This window comes from Pristiophorus japonicus, chromosome 3 (assembly GCF_044704955.1).
Source record: "Pristiophorus japonicus isolate sPriJap1 chromosome 3, sPriJap1.hap1, whole genome shotgun sequence".
NCBI classification, from domain to species: Eukaryota; Metazoa; Chordata; class Chondrichthyes; family Pristiophoridae; genus Pristiophorus; species Pristiophorus japonicus.
The window spans coordinates 269,905,053-269,925,159 of NC_091979.1; the positions used below are offsets into that span (position 1 = coordinate 269,905,053).

A 20,107-nucleotide genomic window follows, 5' to 3' on the forward strand; every position below is an offset into this window, starting at 1 on the left:
TACAGGCTCATGCAGATACAACTGTGGGGGATATTCATCAGGTTGTTCCTGTAATTACAACTGTGGTTATTATGGCAACTGTTGCCCTGACTTCTGTGACCAGTGTTCTTACATAAATTACGGTAAGAGAACTTTTAGAAAATAAATTAATATTTAAATGTAAAAGTTAAGAAATAAACTGCTAAGAATAATGTCTGAATTAACAATAGGACTTGATTGAAGATTATTGCTCATATTGAGAATCAGTGTGGCTGAGTCCTGATGATGTGAGATATTTTTCTGCAGTGTAGAATGTGATCCTAGAGATTATTGTCAGAACACATCTGTCCTGTAACCTTCCAATATTAAAACCGGGTCAGTCTGAAATACAATAACTCAGTTCAGTTACAGGTGTCCGGCTTTGGGACATTTGCTTCAACTTGTTGAATTTGTTCTCATGCTTCACTGCTTTGGATAGTGCTTCTGGTGAGGTTAATTCCAGTAAGAAAGCAGAGATCACCAGTGAGTGGGAGGAGATAAATACTGACAATTTTATGCAACATTTTGCAGGGGTACGGCTTGATGTTATATTCTGAGATATTGACACACTACATTAATAATGAAGCCAAATGTATCACAATATAGTAAGCTCAAATTAAATTTGATTCAAATCGCAAAATACTACAATTAAATGAAGCATATTTGCATGCGTCCTTTGGCAGGAACTCCCATATTTGGCTGAGGCCCTTGGGCACAGGCCCTATGGACCCGTGTGTGAGTCCGCCTAGCAAAACGTATATTTTATAATGAAAAAATACTTTTTTCCAATGCAGATCTTATTCCAGCAACGAGAGAGAGGGAAGTAGAATGAGGGCAGAAGCAAAAGATAGAAAGAAGAAAAGTAAAAGTGGAGGGCAGAGAAACCTAAGGCAAAAAGCAAAAAGGGCCACATTAACCAAAATTCTAAAAGGGCAAAGTGTGTTAGAAAGACAAGCCTGAAGGCTCTGTGCCTCAATGCGAGGAGTATTTGGAATAAGGTGGACGAATTAACTGCGCAGATAGCAGTTAACGGTTATGATGTAATTGGCATCACGGAGGCATGGCTCCAGGGTGACCAAGGCTGGGAACTCAACATTCAAGGGTATTCAACATTTAGGAAGGATAGACAGAAAGGAAAAGGAGGCGGGGTGGCATTGCCGGTTAAAGAGGAAATTAATGCAATAGTAAGAAAGGACATTAGCTTGGGTGACGTGGAATCAGTATGGGTGGAGTTACGGAATACCAAGGGGCAGAAAACGCTAGAGGGAGTTGTGCACAGACGACCAAACAGTAGTAGTAAGGTTGGGGACAGCATCAAACAAGAAATTAGGGATGCATGCCTAAGCAGTTATCATGGGTGACTTTAATCTACATATTGATTTGGCTAACCAAACTGGTAGCAATGCGGTGGAAGAGGATTTCCTGGAATGTATTAGGGATGGTTTTCTGGACCAATACGTCGAGGAACCAACTAGGGAGCTGGCCATCCTAAACTGGGTGATGTGTCATGAGAAAGGACTAATTAGCAATCTTGTTGTATAAGGCCCCTTGGGGAAGAGTGACCATAACATGGCAGAATTCTTTATTAAGATGGAGAGTGACACAGTTAATTCAGAAACTAGAGTCCTGAACTTAAGGAAAGATAACTTCAATGGTTTGAGGCGTGAATTGGCTAGAATAGACTGGCAAATGATACTTAAAGGGTTGAAGGTGGATAGGCAATGGCAAACTTTTAAAGATCACATGGATGAACTTCAGCAATTGTATATCCCTGTCTGGAGTAAAAATAAAACAGGGAAGGTGGCTCAACCGTGGCTAACAAGGGAAATTAAGGATAGTGTTAAATCCAAGGAAGAGGCATATAAATTAGCCAGAAAAAGCAACAAACCTGAGGACGAGGAGAAATTTAGAATTCAGCAGAGGAGGAAAAAGGGTTTAATTAAGAGGGGGAATATAGTGTACGAGAAGAAACGTGTCAGGAACACGAAAACTGACTGCAAAAGCTTCTATAGATATGTGAACAGAAAAAGATTAGTGAAGACAAATGTAGGTCTCTTGCAGTCTGATTCAGGTGAAATGATAATGGGGAACAAAGAAATGGCAGACCAATTGAACAAATACTTTAGTTCTGTCTTCACGAAGGAAGATACAAATAACCTTCCGGAAGTACTAGAGGACCGAGGGACTAGTGAGAAGGAGGAACTGAAGGATATCCTTATTAGGTGGGTAATTGTATTAGGGAAATTGATGGGATTGAAGGCTGATAAATCCCCGGGGCCTGATAGTCTGCATCCCAGAGTATTTAAGGTAGTGGCCCTAGAAATAGTGGATGCTATTTCAACAGTATATCGACTCTGGATCAGTTCCTATAGGCTGGAGGGTAGCTAACGTACCACCACTTTTTAAAAAGGGAGGGAGAGAGAAAGCGGGTAATTATAGACGGTTAGCCTGACATCAGTAGTGGGGAAAATGTTGGAATCAATTATTAAGAATGAAATAGCAGCACATTTGGAAAGCAGTGACAGGATCGTTCCAAGTCAGCATGGATTTATGAAGGGGAAATCATGCTTGACAAATCTTCTGGAATTTTTTGAGGATGTAACTAGTAGAGTGGACAAGGGAGAACTAGTGGATGTGGTGTATTTGGATTTTCAAAAGGCTTTTGACAAGGTCCCACACAAGAGATTGGTGTGCAAAATCAAAGCACATGGTATTGGGGTTAATATACTGACATGGATAGGGAACTGGTTAGTAGACAGGAAGCAGAGAGTAGGGATAAATGGGTCCTTTTCAGAATGGCAGGCAGTGACTAGTGGAGTGCCGCAGGGCTCAGTGCTGGGACCCCAGCTCTTTTTTTTCCTTCTGTTTTTCCTCCACTTTGCACGGTCTTGGTCCAACTAAAATCTGACTGATGGATGACAGCAGAGTTTGGGCTGATAACAGATGGAATGGATTATAACCTTGTTTACACAATGTACATTGGCTGGAAGTATTCAAAACTGAACTGGACAGATTACAATGTAACAGGGAGTAAAGAGACACAGGCTTGAGATTAAGGATGAAGGAGATGTCACTTGTCCAAACAGGTCCTGGGCCAAGACTGAAGTGATGTTTGAGGAAGATTCCCTCAAGTTGCTACTTGTTAGTGAGGCCATAAATACAATGGAAAAATTTTCTATGTTTGCAATTTGTAGTAAAATCCATCCATGTTCCAAAAGAAGATGTATATTATTTTGCTACAAATAGCAATCAGAGGATTTCTTCCGCTATCTGTGCAATGTCACTAACCCATATCGAGCACAGGAAATCTTTGATGAGGATGAGCCTAGAGCAAATAATCTAAATGAGAGCGCCTTTTATAAAAAAATCATGTTAATTATGTGTTAAATTAATATTTCAATGAGAATGAATGTAAGCGAATTCTTCAAAAACACTTGACAAAGCAAATAAACTGAATGTGTTCCTCTCCAGGATACTGCGGTAGTCCTACTACAGGTCAGTAACAATCAAATTCATCCTTTTAAAAAAATTGTTGGGTTGTACATATGCTGACCATTTATAAATTAACGATTAATCTTAATGGCTGTACTCAGAGAATCACATTGTTGATTTGATAAAGTCTTTGTATGCTTGTGTCTAAAGTCTATGGACTGGATTTTCTGGTATTTTGCGCTCCGGGTTTCACCCTGGAACGGCGTGAAAGGCGGCGGTGAGGTCTTCAGCGCCCCACCGCATTTCTCGAAAGGGCCTAAAATCCAGCCCTATTATTGACGTAGCTAAGCAGTGTGTTCTACATTGTACTATTTTGATGCTGTTTTATTGCAATGTTAATATCTCCAGCAAAGTCTTCTCTCCTTCTATGTGGTTGTGTTGCTGTGTTCTGTCACTGATTATTAAAATGTCCACTGTGAAAACACAGAATTATTCAGCTCGTGCGGAAAATGAAAATGAGATTCTCCAAAAATAGCTGTCATGCCATTTCTAGCCCAGATGAACACACACACAATTTATTTGGTAAATATCGGTGATCCAAGAATAATCACCAGTGTACCGTCGCATTGTCTGAGGAGTTGTATAGCTGGAGAAGAGCAAGATATTAAAGGGGACATTTTCTGCCTCTGTGGTTCCATCAGGGAACATTTCCGGGGGACCCGAGTGACAGCGGCCTAGAATATCTTTGTGGGCCCGGGAGAGGCACTCCAGCTCTCCCCTGGTCTGGCAATCTTCCACCTACATTTGCAGCACCTTGCAGGGTGTGCGTCTCCACTTGCCCACTATTCCTCGCCCCGGGTCAGCGGGGTCAGCGGCAGATTTCACTGCAGACGCAATCTCAGTGAAACTGCCACATGTCACTTTCTTGAGGAGTGTTCCCAGTATTGTTTTTTCAAGCTTCTCAAAAGTATTGCACAAAGTTTGAGGCTTGAATAACTATGAAAAGTATTAACTATGGCTTCATTTTTGTCGGCCCCTAATTTGCAGTCAGCGGCGATGCGATGCCGATCTCGCGATCTCTGTGGCAAGAACCTCAGCTTCCTCGACGTGTAGTTGATTGCAGTGCTGTCAATAGCGGATTGCCAGCTTAGAGCAGCAGTGATGTCATCAAGCTGTTTAAGCAGCCAATGACATTGAAGAATTCTCAAAGACAGCAAATCTGAGACAAAAGCGCTGATTATCTACTATTTTAAAAAATGTTACAAAGAGTGAAATAAAGATTGGGAAATACACATGAACTTAAGATATGAGCTGAAATATGATGAACAAACTTCAAAAATATATATATATATATACATTTTTAAATCTCGTAATCTTTATCATAAGAGAGAAATTTGACATTCCACAAATATAAGATTAGTATTTCAGGGCCAGAAAATTTGTTTAGCACACAATATGCTATTAAAACCCCAATTACACCTATTCCTAAAAGGCTCAACATTCAATGGGGCGTTTAACAGCGAGCTTAGCCCAAATTTTCTTCAGTTTCACTGATCTCACTAATTGCCAGCTAGGTGGGGGGCAGCGATGTCACAGCACAGCCTCTGTCGGATCAGTGAATTACTGACTGCAACTTCAGGATTTCTGTGTTTAGCTGCGCATGCGCTAAATCCTGAAGTTATGGTCAGTTTCAGAGGGTTAATGACAGCGAATGCTGACAGTTCGTCGTCATTATCCATTGCTGTATCCGGCCCAGTATTTTGACCGTCCCTACTAGACGAAATAGATCAACAGCTACTCAAAATGACCTCAAACTAATGTTAAATTCTTTCCAGTCTGCACATACTGGTGTTTGTGTATTGGCAGGTTACACAGAACATCTTTTCAGCAGCATGAAGTGCTTTATATCCATTTGTAGGTCCTCTTATTTTAAACATGTCCGATAGGCGATGCCCTTTGAAACCTGTTGGTGCCACTAATGGTGCTGGGGAAAGGAGAAGTAATTCACAGCTGGTGGCGCAAAGTTGCATCAGACCGATTTCAAATGGATATAATTAATGTTTTACATCTTGTTGGCCAGGACAGTGGGAGATGGTGTGCAAGACCATCAGGTCCCCAAATTAATATTGAAATGAAGCATTTGCCACTTGAGAACTACCGTGGCCATCTCACAAAAGGTGCCGGTGGGGTCCCCTCTTACCCTTTCTAGGGGTGGTGGGAGTAAACCGACACTCACCTAGGCTGACAATCATCTGTCATCATTTGCAGCATCTTTGGTGAGGGTTGCGGGGAGGGGTGGGAGCGGTTTGCCTGCTTCTTCTCTACCCTTTCCTATACCCCGCGAACCTCAGCAGGGTCAGCGGCAGAACTCAGTGGTGGGCACGATGCCATTTTGCCTTTCTTTCCAACCCCTAGTTTGTATTTCTTTCTCGCTCACTCTCCCCCATTTTGTTTTTCTCTCTCTTCCCCTCGCCGCAGTTTGTGTTTGTCTCTCCCTCCGTCCCTTAGTTTGTGTTTCTCTCTCCCTCCTTCCCTTATTTTGTGTTTCTTTCTCTCTCTCACTCCCCCATTGTGTGTTTCTTTCCCTCCCTCCCCAGTTGGTGTTTTTCTCTCGCTCCCTCTCCAGTTTGTGTTGTTTTCTCTCTGCAGATGCTGCCTGACTTGTTGAGTATTTCCATCCTTTTTGTGTTTTTATTTAAGATTTCAAGCATCCGAAGTATTTTGCTTTTGTATTCATGAATAATCCTTATATCATTTTGTCACTACAAACATTGTTGCATTTGATGTGAAATTGTTTTTCCCATCGCTTTAAATAGAAGAAGATGGCGAAGACTTCTCTTCTTTTAGGCATTTATGTTGCTGATTGTCAAAATATTTACCGTGTAAACAGAGAATCATTCAACTAGTGTGGAAAATGAAAATGAGATTCTCCAAGATATCTGAGAAAATATGTTGTGTGATTGTATAATTTTCCAGCCTGGATAATTAATCATAAAATGTTCCTGGTAAGTATTGCTGATTCAGGAATGATCACCAGTGTAGCATGGCACAGTGTGACGGGTTGTGGAGCAGCAAAAAAGAAATAATAAAGGGACATTTTCCACTGCTGTGATTCTAGCCCAAGTCATTTCTGACAGCGGCCCAGGATATAATTATGGGCCCCAGAAAGGGACTCCAGCTCTCCACTGGTCTGGCAAACTACCACCTACATTTCCAGCATCTTTGCAGGTGGGGGCGAGGGTGGAGGGGGAGGGTCCGGGGGAGGGGTGTTGTCTCCTCTTGGCTACTATCCTGGACCGCGTGCACTTTAACAGGGTTCGTGGTGGATTTCAGTTGGGGCGTAGTCCCAGGAAAACTGACTGATATCATCTTCTTGAGGAATTTCCTGGCCATTGCTTTTTCTTGAATGTTTCGCAAAAGGATTGTGCAAAGTTTGAGTAGTTGAGAAAAATATTAATTATGGCTTTGTGTTTATTATTTTGACAGCCGTTACTCCTGAACCATCTACAACAACAGGTATTCAAAAATATCCTCAAAATAACCTTAATTCCTTTCCAGTTTGCAGATGCTGGTGTTTGTGTATTGGTAGGTAGCACAGGGCATCTTTTCTGCAGCAACTGAAATCAGTCGTTGGGAAAATGCTAGAATCTATTATTTAGGATGTGGTAACAGGGCACTTAGAAAAGAATAATAGGATTGGGCAGAGTCAACACGGACTTATGAAAGGGAAATCATGTTTGACAAATCTTTGAGATCTTTGAGATTGTAAATAGGTGGTGTATTTGGATTTTCAGAGGGCATTCGATAAGGTGCCACGCAAGAGGTTATTAAATAAGATTAGGACTCATGGGATTGGGGGTAATATACTAGCATGGATTTGAGGATTGGTTAATGGACAGGAAGAATAATAGGATTGGGCAGAGTCAACACGGACTTATGAAAGGGAAATCATGTTTGACAAATCTTTGAGATCTTTGAGATTGTAAATAGGTGGTGTATTTGGATTTTCAGAGGGCATTCGATAAGGTGCCACGCAAGAGGTTATTAAATAAGATTAGGACTCATGGGATTGGGGGTAATATACTAGCATGGATTTGAGGATTGGTTAATGGACAGGAAACAGAGAGTAGGAATAAATAGGTCATTTTCAGGTTGGCAGGCTGTAACTAGTAAGGTACCACAAGGATCGGTGCTTAAGACCTGAGCTAATCACAATCTATATCAATGATTTGGATGAGGGGACCAAATATAATATATCCAAGTTTGCTGATGATACAAAACGAGGTGGGAAAGTAAGCTGTGAGGAGGCTGCAAAGAGGCGTCAAGGGGATATAGACAGGCTAGGTGAGTGGACAAGAACATGGCAAATGTGGAGAAATGTGAAGTTATCCACTTTGGTCGGAAAAATAGAAAAGCAGAGTATTTTTTAAATGGTGAGAGATTGGGAAATGTTGGTGTTCAGAGGGACCTCGGTGCCCTTGTACACGAATCACTGAAAGTTAACGTGCAGGTAAAGCAAGCAATTAAGAAAACAAATGGTATTTGCCCTTTATTACAAGAGGATTTGAGTATAAGAGTCAAGGCATCTTACTGCAATTATATAGGGTCCTGGTGAGAACACACCTGTAGTGTTCTGTGGAGTTTTGGTCTTACCTGAGGAAGGATACACTTGTCATAGAGGGAGTTAAATGAATGTTCAGCAGACTGATTCCTGGGATGGTGGGATTGTCCTATAAGGAGAGATTGAGTAGTCTAGGCCTATATTCTCTAGAGTTTAGAAGAATGAGAGGTGATCTAATTGAAACATACAAAATTCTTACAGGGCTTGACAGGTACGATACAGGGAGGATGTTTCCTCTGGCTGGGGAGTCTGGAGCCAGTGTCACAGTCTCAGAGTAAGGTCTGGGCCATTTAAGACTGAAATGAGGAGAAACTTCTTCACTCAGAGGATGGTAACTCTTTGGAATTCTCTAACACAGAGGGCAGTGGAGGCTTAGTCTTTGAGTATATTGAAGACAGAGATTGATAGATTTTTGTATATTAAGGGAATCAAGTGATAGGGGAATAGTGCAGGAAAGTGGAGTTGAGGTAAAAGATCAGCCAAGATCTTACTGAATGACAGAGCAGGCTCAAGGGGCCGAATGACCTACTCCTGCTCTTATTTGTTATGTTCTTAAGTTGTTATGTTCTTAAAGTGTTTGGCGTCCCTCCATAGGTCCTCCTCTTCCAAATATGTCTGATAGGAGATTCGCTTTGAAACCTGTTGGTGCCACTAATGGTGCTGGGGAAAGGAGAAGTAATTTACAGCTGGAGGCACAAAGGTGTACCAGACCCATTTCAAATGGGCATTATCATTATTTTACATCTTGTCGACGAAGACAGTTGGAGATGTTGTGCACGATGAGCAACATCCCCAAATAATATTGAAATAAAGCATTCGCCGTTTGGAAACTACAATTGGCCACCTGGCAACATCCCTCTCACCCTTTGTAAGGACTTTAAACAGGAGGAGAGGGCTTAATCAGAAACAATTATATAAATGATAATTTAAAGATGAACAAAAGGATAAGAGCAAACATCAGGTCACAAACAGTGCTATAGATACACCAGGTGAAGTGAATATTATAATAACTAAACTAGTTGCAGTAGGAGTGACAAATAAGAAATGTGTTAAGTTGTGAGAAAGGCAGCATCAGGCCAGAAGGACAGGTCTCTTGCCCAAATAGGAGTTTTATAACCCAGGGAGTCTAAGAAATAAATGGAGTAATTTATTGGCTAAAATACAGCTTAGAGGGTATGACAGGGTGGCCATTACAGAGACATGGCTGCAAGCTGGTCATGATTGGGAGTTAAATATTCCAGGCTATAAGGTCTTTCGAATAAAAGGGAAAGTGGAAGAGGAGGAGTTGTCGCCGTATTGATTAAAGATACTATTACAATATTAGTATGAGAGGATATAAGTTATGGAAAGCAATCAGCAGAGACCTGGCTGGAATTGAAGAATAAGGGAGGACATAAAATTGTAATGGGAGTAGTCTACAGGTCTCCTGAAAGCACCAAAGAAATGGCAGAATGTTTTAATTCGGAGATTTGAGAGGCTTTTGCAAAAGCAAAGTTGTTTTAATGGGAGACTTTAATTATCATATAGATTGGGAAGAGTAGAGTAATCCAAGTCAGAAAGGTAATGGAGTTCTCGAGTGCATTCAAGATAGTTTTCTGGAGCAATATGTTCTAGAATCAACAAGAGGGCAGGCCATACGAGATTTAGTAATGAACCAGACTTAGTTAATAATCTAACAATAAGGGAACATTTATGTAAAAGTGATCATATGAACGAATTTAATGTTAGGTTTGAAAAGAAGAAACTTAACACAATTGATTCTAAATTTTGGTAAAGTGAACTTCAATGGGATGAGACAGAGACTGACTACAGTAAACTGCTCAAAACTATTATTGGGTAAAACTACAGATGAACAGTAGGGTGAGTTCAAAAAATAATTTAGTTCAATACAGGGCCAATATATATTCAATTCCACAAGACATTCGATAAGGTTCCACATAAAAGACTATTAGCTAAAATTAGTTGTATAGTAAGTGTCGACTGGAGCATAAAATTACAAATTGACATTTATAGATTAAATGAGTGGGCAAAACTGTGGCAGATGAATTTCAATGCAAGCAAGTGTGAGGTCATCCATTTTGGACCAAAAAAGCATAGCTCCGAGTATTATTTAAATGGTGAAAAGTAGAGGTCCAAAGAGATTTAGGGATCCGTGTACACAGATCACTAAAATGTAGGTAGGTGAAGAAAAGAATGTAATGTTAGCCTTGATAACTAGAGGTCTAGAATGTAAAGGCAAGGATGTCTTGCTATAGCTATACAAATCCCTGGTTAGACCTCGTCTGGAGTACTGTGCACAGTTCTGGGCACACACCCTAGGAAGGATATATTGGCCTTGGAAGGAATGCAGCACAGATTCACCAGAATATTACCAGGGTTCCAAGGGTTGGATTATGAGGAGAGATTACATAAACTAGGCTTGTATTCCCTGGAATATAAAAGATTAGGGGTGATTTGGTTTAGGTCTTTAGGATTTTAAAAAGAATTGACAGGGGAGAGAGAAACATTTTCTGCTGGTGGGGTGGGTGTCTGGGACAAGGGGACATGACCTTAAAATCAGAGCCAGGCCTTTCAGGAGAGAAGTTAGGAAACATCTCTTCACGCAAGGGTGCGAGAAGTGTGAACCTTTCTCCTACAAAAAGCAGTAGAGGCGAGCTCAATTAATATATTTGAAGCTGAGATCTCGATTTTTGCTGGACAAGGTTATAACAAGATATGGAGCCAAGGCAGGTGAATGGAGTTAAGACACAGATCAGGCACAATCTCATTGTGTGGCAGAGCAGTCTTGAGGGGCTGAATGGCCAACACCTGTTCCTATCTTACTGTCTTCCTCTGTGGACAAACACAGACAACAAGTAGTGAAACTGTCCTCAAGTGAATATATTGATCCACGTTAGAATGATAAAAATTCATTATATTTATTTTAAAATTGAAATATTCAACCCTGTTTGTAATAAAGTTAATTTCCGATCTAACCTAACATTTACTGTATACAGGCTCATGCAGATACAACTGTGGGGGATATTCATCAGGTTGTTCCTGTAATTACAACTGTGGTTATTATGGCAACTGTTGCCCTGACTTCTGTGACCAGTGTTCTTACATAAATTACGGTAAGAGAACTTTTAGAAAATAAATTAATATTTAAATGTAAAAGTTAAGAAATAAACTGCTAAGAATAATGTCTGAATTAACAATAGGACTTGATTGAAGATTATTGCTCATATTGAGAATCAGTGTGGCTGAGTCCTGATGATGTGAGATATTTTTCTGCAGTGTAGAATGTGATCCTAGAGATTATTGTCAGAACACATCTGTCCTGTAACCTTCCAATATTAAAACCGGGTCAGTCTGAAATACAATAACTCAGTTCAGTTACAGGTGTCCGGCTTTGGGACATTTGCTTCAACTTGTTGAATTTGTTCTCATGCTTCACTGCTTTGGATAGTGCTTCTGGTGAGGTTAATTCCAGTAAGAAAGCAGAGATCACCAGTGAGTGGGAGGAGATAAATACTGACAATTTTATGCAACATTTTGCAGGGGTACGGCTTGATGTTATATTCTGAGATATTGACACACTACATTAATAATGAAGCCAAATGTATCACAATATAGTAAGCTCAAATTAAATTTGATTCAAATCGCAAAATACTACAATTAAATGAAGCATACTTGCATGCGTCCTTTGGCAGGAGCTCCCATATTTGGCTGAGGCCCTTGGGCACAGGCCCTATGGACCCGTGTGTGAGTCCGCCTAGCAAAACGTATATTTTATAATGAAAAAGTACTTTTTTCCAATGCAGATCTTATTCCAGCAACGAGAGAGAGGGAAGTAGAATGAGGGCAGAAGCAAAAGATAGAAAGAAGAAAAGTAAAAGTGGAGGGCAGAGAAACCTAAGGCAAAAAGCAAAAAGGGCCACATTAACCAAAATTCTAAAAGGGCAAAGTGTGTTAGAAAGACAAGCCTGAAGGCTCTGTGCCTCAATGCGAGGAGTATTTGGAATAAGGTGGACGAATTAACTGCGCAGATAGCAGTTAACGGTTATGATGTAATTGGCATCACGGAGGCATGGCTCCAGGGTGACCAAGGCTGGGAACTCAACATTCAAGGGTATTCAACATTTAGGAAGGATAGACAGAAAGGAAAAGGAGGCGGGGTGGCATTGCCGGTTAAAGAGGAAATTAATGCAATAGTAAGAAAGGACATTAGCTTGGGTGACGTGGAATCAGTATGGGTGGAGTTACGGAATACCAAGGGGCAGAAAACGCTAGAGGGAGTTGTGCACAGACGACCAAACAGTAGTAGTAAGGTTGGGGACAGCATCAAACAAGAAATTAGGGATGCATGCCTAAGCAGTTATCATGGGTGACTTTAATCTACATATTGATTTGGCTAACCAAACTGGTAGCAATGCGGTGGAAGAGGATTTCCTGGAATGTATTAGGGATGGTTTTCTGGACCAATACGTCGAGGAACCAACTAGGGAGCTGGCCATCCTAAACTGGGTGATGTGTCATGAGAAAGGACTAATTAGCAATCTTGTTGTATGAGGCCCCTTGGGGAAGAGTGACCATAACATGGCAGAATTCTTTATTAAGATGGAGAGTGACACAGTTAATTCAGAAACTAGAGTCCTGAACTTAAGGAAAGATAACTTCAATGGTTTGAGGCGTGAATTGGCTAGAATAGACTGGCAAATGATACTTAAAGGGTTGAAGGTGGATAGGCAATGGCAAACTTTTAAAGATCACATGGATGAACTTCAGCAATTGTATATCCCTGTCTGGAGTAAAAATAAAATAGGGAAGGTGGCTCAACCGTGGCTAACAAGGGAAATTAAGGATAGTGTTAAATCCAAGGAAGAGGCATATAAATTGGCCAGAAAAAGCAACAAACCTGAGGACGAGGAGAAATTTAGAATTCAGCAGAGGAGGAAAAAGGGTTTAATTAAGAGGGGGAATATAGTGTACGAGAAGAAACGTGCCAGGAACACAAAAACTGACTGCAAAAGCTTCTATAGATATGTGAACAGAAAAAGATTAGTGAAGACAAATGTAGGTCTCTTGCAGTCTGATTCAGGTGAAATGATAATGGGGAACAAAGAAATGGCAGACCAATTGAACAAATACTTTAGTTCTGTCTTCACAAAGGAAGATACAAATAACCTTCCGGAAGTACTAGAGGACCGAGGGACTAGTGAGAAGGAGGAACTGAAGGATATCCTTATTAGGCGGGTAATTGTATTAGGGAAATTGATGGGATTGAAGGCTGATAAATCCCCGGGGCCTGATAGTCTGCATCCCAGAGTATTTAAGGTAGTGGCCCTAGAAATAGTGGATGCTATTTCAACAGTATATCGACTCTGGATCAGTTCCTATAGGCTGGAGGGTAGCTAACGTACCACCACTTTTTAAAAAGGGAGGGAGAGAGAAAGCGGGTAATTATAGACGGTTAGCCTGACATCAGTAGTGGGGAAAATGTTGGAATCAATTATTAAGAATGAAATAGCAGCACATTTGGAAAGCAGTGACAGGATCGTTCCAAGTCAGCATGGATTTATGAAGGGGAAATCATGCTTGACAAATCTTCTGGAATTTTTTGAGGATGTAACTAGTAGAGTGGACAAGGGAGACCAGTGGATGTGGTGTATTTGGATTTTCAAAAGGCTTTTGACAAGGTCCCACACAAGAGATTGGTGTGCAAAATCAAAGCACATGGTATTGGGGTTAATATACTGACGTGGATAGAGAACTGGTTAGTAGACAGGAAGCAGAGAGTAGGGATAAATGGGTCCTTTTCAGAATGGCAGGCAGTGACTAGTGGCGTGCTGCAGGGCTCAGTGCTGGGACCCCAGCTCTTTACAATATACATCAATGATTTGGATGAAGGAATTGAGTGTAATATCTCCAAGTTTGCAGATGACACTAAAGTGGGTTGCGGTGTGAGCTGTGAAGGGGACGCTTGGAGGCTGCAGGGTGACTTGGACAGGTTAGGTGAGTGGGCAAATGCATGGCAGATGCAGTATAATGTGGATAAATGTGAGGTTATCCACTCTTGGGGCAAAAACGCGAAGACAGAATATTATCTAAATGGCAGAAGATTAGGAAAAGGGGAGGTACAACGAGACCTGGGTGTCATGGTTCATTAGTCATTGAAAGCTGACATGCAGGTACAGCAGGCGGTGAAGAAGACAAATGGTATGTTGGCCTTCATAGATGGGGGATTTGAGTATAGGAGCAGGGAGGTCTTACTGCAATTGTACAGGGCCTTAGTGAGGCCTCACCTGGAATATTGTGTTTAGTTTTGGTCTCCTAATCTGAGGAAGGACGTTCTTGCTATTGAGGGAGTGCAGCGAAGGTTCACCAGACTGATTCCCGGGATGGCAGGACTGACATATGAGGTGAGAATAGATCAACTGGGCCTTTAGACACTGGAGTTTAGAAGGATGAGAGGGGATCTCATAGAAACATATAAGATTCTGATGGGACGGGACAGGTTAGATGCGGGTAGAATGTCCCGATGTTGGGGAAGTCCAGAACCAGGGGACACAGTCTTAGGATAAGGGGTAGGCCATTTAGGACTGAGATGAGGAGAAGCTTCTTCACTCAGAGAGTTGTTAACCTGTGCAATTCCCTGCCGCAGAGAGTTGTTAATGCCAGTTCATTGGAAATATTTAAGAGGGAGTTAGATATGGCCCTTACAGCTCAGGGGATCAAGGGGTATGGAGAGAAAGCAGGAATGGGATACTGAGGGAATGATCAGCCATGATCTTATTGAATTGTTGTGCAGGCTCGAAGGGCTGAATGGCCTACTCCTGCACCTATTTTCTATGTTCCTATGTTTTTAAAAATACGAAGGGAATCAGTATAGTTGCGAACTTTTGTTATGTGTTATATAGAGTGCTTGAATTAAATGTAAGGAACTTGCAACTAAATTATCATCATAGGCATTCCCTCGGAGTCGAGGATGACTTGCTTCCGCACTAAAAATGAGTTCTCAGGTGACTGAAGAGTCTGGGACCGATAGTCTCTGTCACAGGTGGGGCAGACGGTGGTTGAAGGAACAGGTAGGGGGGATGCCTCAGTTACCGCGCGCTCCTTCCGCTGTCGATGCTTGGCTTCAGCTTGCTCTCGACGAAGAAACTTGAGGTGTTCAGTGCCTTCCCGGATGTTTTTCCTCCACTTTGCACGGTCTTGGTCCAACTAAAATCTGACTGATGGATGACAGCAGAGTTTGGGCTGATAACAGATGGAATGGATTATAACCTTGTTTACACAATGTACATTGGCTGGAAGTATTCAAAACTGAACTGGACAGATTACAATGTAACAGGGAGTAAAGAGACACAGGCTTGAGATTAAGGATGAAGGAGATGCCACTTGTCCAAACAGGTCCTGGGCCAAGACTGAAGTGATGTTTGAGGAAGATTCCCTCAAGTTGCTACTTGTTAGTGAGGCCATAAATACAATGGAAACATTTTCTATGTTTGCAATTTGTAGTAAAATCCATCCATGTTCCAAAAGAAGATGTATATTATTTTGCTACAAATAGCAATCAGAGGATTTCTTCCGCTATCTGTGCAATGTCACTAACCCATATCGAGCACAGGAAATCTTTGATGAGGATGAGCCTAGAGCAAATAATCTAAATGAGAGCGCCTTTTATAAAAAAATCATGTTAATTATGTGTTAAATTAATATTTCAATGAGAATGAATGTAAGCGAATTCTTCAAAAACACTTGACAAAGCAAATAAACTGAATGTGTTCCTCTCCAGGATACTGCGGTAGTCCTACTACAGGTCAGTAACAAGCAAATTCATCCTTTTAAAAAAATTGTTGGGTTGTACATATGCTGATCATTTATAAATTAACGATTAATCTTAATGGCTGTACTCAGAGAATCACATTGTTGATTTGATAAAGTCTTTGTATGCTTGTGTCTAAAGTCTATGGACTGGATTTTCTGGTATTTTGCGCTCCGGCTTTCACCCTGGAACGGCGTGAAAGGCGGCGGTGAGGTCTTCAGCGCCCCACCGCATTTCTCGAAAGGGCCTAAAATCCAGCCCTATTATTGACGTAGCTAAGCAGTGTGTTCTACATTGTACTATTTTGATGCTGTTTTATTGCAATGTTAATATCTCCAGCAAAGTCTTCTCTCCTTCTATGTGGTTGTGTTGCTGTGTTCTGTCACTGATTATTAAAATGTCCACTGTGAAAACACAGAATTATTCAGCTCGTGCGGAAAATGAAAATGAGATTCTCCAAAAATAGCTGTCATGCCATTTCTAGCCCAGATGAACACACACACAATTTATTTGGTAAATATCGGTGATCCAAGAATAATCACCAGTGTACCGTCGCATTGTCTGAGGAGTTGTATAGCTGGAGAAGAGCAAGATATTAAAGGGGACATTTTCTGCCTCTGTGGTTCCATCAGGGAACATTTCCGGGGGACCCGAGTGACAGCGGCCTAGAATATCTTTGTGGGCCCGGGAGAGGCACTCCAGCTCTCCCCTGGTCTGGCAATCTTCCACCTACATTTTGCAGCACCTTGCAGGGTGTGCGTCTCCACTTGCCCACTATTCCTCGCCCCGGGTCAGCGGGGTCAGCGGCAGATTTCACTGCAGACGCAATCTCAGTGAAACTGCCACATGTCACTTTCTTGAGGAGTGTTCCCAGTATTGTTTTTTCAAGCTTCTCAAAAGTATTGCACAAAGTTTGAGGCTTGAATAACTATGAAAAGTATTAACTATGGCTTCATTTTTGTCAGCCCCTAATTTGCAGTCAGCGGCGATGCGATGCCGATCTCGCGATCTCTGTGGCAAGAACCTCAGCTTCCTCGACGTGTAGTTGATTGCAGTGCTGTCAATAGCGGATTGCCAGCTTAGAGCAGCAGTGATGTCATCAAGCTGTTTAAGCAGCCAATGACATTGAAGAATTCTCAAAGACAGCAAATCTGAGTCAAAAGCGCTGATTATCTACTATTTTAAAAAATGTTACAAAGAGTGAAATAAAGATTGGGAAATACACATGAACTTAAGATATGAGCTGAAATATGATGAACAAACTTCAAAAATATATATATATATATACATTTTTAAATCTCGCAATCTTTATCATAAGAGAGAAATTTGACATTCCACAAATATAAGATTAGTATTTCAGGGCCAGAAAATTTGTTTAGCACACAATATGCTATTAAAACCCCAATTACACCTATTCCTAAAAGGCTCAACATTCAATGGGGCGTTTAATAGCGAGCTTAGCCCAAATTTTCTTCAGTTTCACTGATCTCACTAATTGCCAGCTCGGTGGGGGGGGAGGCGGGGGGCAGCGATGTCACAGCACAGCCTCTGTCGGATCAGTGAATTACTGACTGCAACTTCAGGATTTCTGTGTTTAGCTGCGCATGCGCTAAATCCTGAAGTTATGGTCAGTTTCAGAGGGTTAATGACAGCGAATGCTGACAGTTCGTCGTCATTATCCATTGCTGTATCCGGCCCAGTATTTTGACCGTCCCTACTAGACGAAATAGATCAACAGCTACTCAAAATGACCTCAAACTAATGTTAAATTCTTTCCAGTCTGCACATACTGGTGTTTGTGTATTGGCAGGTTACACAGAACATCTTTTCAGCAGCATGAAGTGCTTTATATCCATTTGTAGGTCCTCTTATTTTAAACATGTCCGATAGGCGATGCCCTTTGAAACCTGTTGGTGCCACTAATGGTGCTGGGGAAAGGAGAAGTAATTCACAGCTGGTGGCGCAAAGTTGCATCAGACCGATTTCAAATGGATATAATTAATGTTTTACATCTTGTTTGCCAGGACAGTGGGAGATGGTGTGCAAGACCATCAGGTCCCCAAATTAATATTGAAATGAAGCATTTGCCACTTGAGAACTACCGTGGCCATCTCACAAAAGGTGCCGGTGGGGTCCCCTCTTACCCTTTCTAGGGGTGGTGGGAGTAAACCGACACTCACCTAGGCTGACAATCATCTGTCATCATTTGCAGCATCTTTGGTGAGGGTTGCGGGGAGGGGTGGGAGCGGTTTGCCTGCTTCTTCTCTACCCTTTCCTATACCCCGCGAACCTCAGCAGGGTCAGCGGCAGAACTCAGTGGTGGGCACGATGCCATTTTGCCTTTCTTTCCAACCCTTAGTTTGTATTTCTTTCTCGCTCACTCTCCCCCATTTTGTTTTTCTCTCTCTTCCCCTCGCCGCAGTTTGTGTTTGTCTCTCCCTCCGTCCCTTAGTTTGTGTTTCTCTCTCCCTCCTTCCCTTATTTTGTGTTTCTTTCTCTCTCTCACTCCCCCATTGTGTGTTTCTTTCCCTCCCTCCCCAGTTGGTGTTTTTCTCTCGCTCCCTCTCCAGTTTGTGTTGTTTTCTCTCTGCAGATGCTGCCTGACTTGTTGAGTATTTCCATCCTTTTTGTGTTTTTATTTAAGATTTCAAGCATCCGAAGTATTTTGCTTTTGTATTCATGAATAATCCTTATATCATTTTGTCACTACAAACATTGTTGCATTTGATGTGAAATTGTTTTTCCCATCGCTTTAAATAGAAGAAGATGGCGAAGACTTCTCTTCTTTTAGGCATTTATGTTGCTGATTGTCAAAATATTTACCGTGTAAACAGAGAATCATTCAACTAGTGCGGAAAATGAAAATGAGATTCTCCAAGATATCTGAGAAAATATGTTGTGTGATTGTATAATTTTCCAGCCTGGATAATTAATCATAAAATGTTCCTGGTAAGTATTGCTGATTCAGGAATGATCACCAGTGTAGCATGGCACAGTGTGACGGGTTGTGGAGCAGCAAAAAAGAAATAATAAAGGGACATTTTCCACTGCTGTGATTCTAGCCCAAGTCATTTCTGACAGCGGCCCAGGATATAATTATGGGCCCCAGAAAGGGACTCCAGCTCTCCACTGGTCTGGCAAACTACCGCCTACATTTCCAGCATCTTTGCAGGTGGGGGCGAGGGTGGAGGGGGAGGGTCCGGGGGAGGGGTGTTGTCTCCTCTTGGCTACTATCCTGGACCGCGTGCACTTTAACAGGGTTCGTGGTGGATTTCAGTTGGGGCGTAGTCCCAGGAAAACTGACTGATATCATCTTCTTGAGGAATTTCCTGGCCATTGCTTTTTCTTGAATGTTTCGCAAAAGGATTGTGCAAAGTTTGAGTAGTTGAGAAAAATATTAATTATGGCTTTGTGTTTATTATTTTGACAGCCGTTACTCCTGAACCATCTACAACAACAGGTATTCAAAAATATCCTCAAAATAACCTTAATTCCTTTCCAGTTTGCAGATGCTGGTGTTTGTGTATTGGTAGGTAGCACAAGGCATCTTTTCTACAGCAACTGAAATCAGTCGTTGGGAAAATGCTAGAATCTATTATTTAGGATGTGGTAACAGGGCACTTAGAAAAGAATAATAGGATTGGGCAGAGTCAACACGGACTTATGAAAGGGAAATCATGTTTGACAAATCTTTGAGATCTTTGAGATTGTAAATAGGTGGTGTATTTGGATTTTCAGAGGGCATTCGATAAGGTGCCACGCAAGAGGTTATTAAATAAGATTAGGACTCATGGGATTGGGGGTAATATACTAGCATGGATTTGTGGATTGGTTAATGGACAGGAAACAGAGAGTAGGAATAAATAGGTCATTTTCAGGTTGGCAGGCTGTAACTAGTAGGGTACCACAAGGATCGGTGCTTGTAATCTGAGCTATTCACAATCTATATCAATGATTTGGATGAGAGGACCAAATATAATATATCCAAGTTTGCTGATGATACAAAGCGAGGTGGGAAAGTAAGCTGTGAGGAGGCTGCAAAGAGGTGTCAAGGAGATATAGACAGGCTAGGTGAGTGGACAAGAACATGGCAAATGTGGAGAAATGTGAAGTTATCCACTTTGGTCGGAAAAATAGAAAAGCAGAGTATTTTTTAAATGGTGAGAGATTGGGAAATGTTGGTGTTCAGAGGGACCTCGGTGCCCTTGTACACGAATCACTGAAAGTTA

General features: G+C 41.5%; 1 protein-coding gene across 5 annotated transcripts in view; it reads left to right on the forward strand.

The window, feature by feature from the left end:
• The window catches only part of LOC139260284 (scavenger receptor cysteine-rich domain-containing protein DMBT1-like), a 280,342-nt gene that overhangs the window by 160,647 nt on the left and 99,588 nt on the right, over positions 1-20,107 (forward strand). For all 5 annotated transcript variants that reach the window (XM_070876709.1, XM_070876707.1, XM_070876710.1 and 2 more), the window contains 6 exons: positions 6-122; positions 3,490-3,513; positions 6,937-6,966; positions 11,068-11,184; positions 15,849-15,872; positions 19,309-19,338. In XM_070876709.1, coding sequence (XP_070732810.1) covers positions 6-122; positions 3,490-3,513; positions 6,937-6,966; positions 11,068-11,184; positions 15,849-15,872; positions 19,309-19,338 — 342 coding nt within the window. The remainder of the gene's footprint in view (positions 1-5; positions 123-3,489; positions 3,514-6,936; positions 6,967-11,067; positions 11,185-15,848; positions 15,873-19,308; positions 19,339-20,107) is intronic.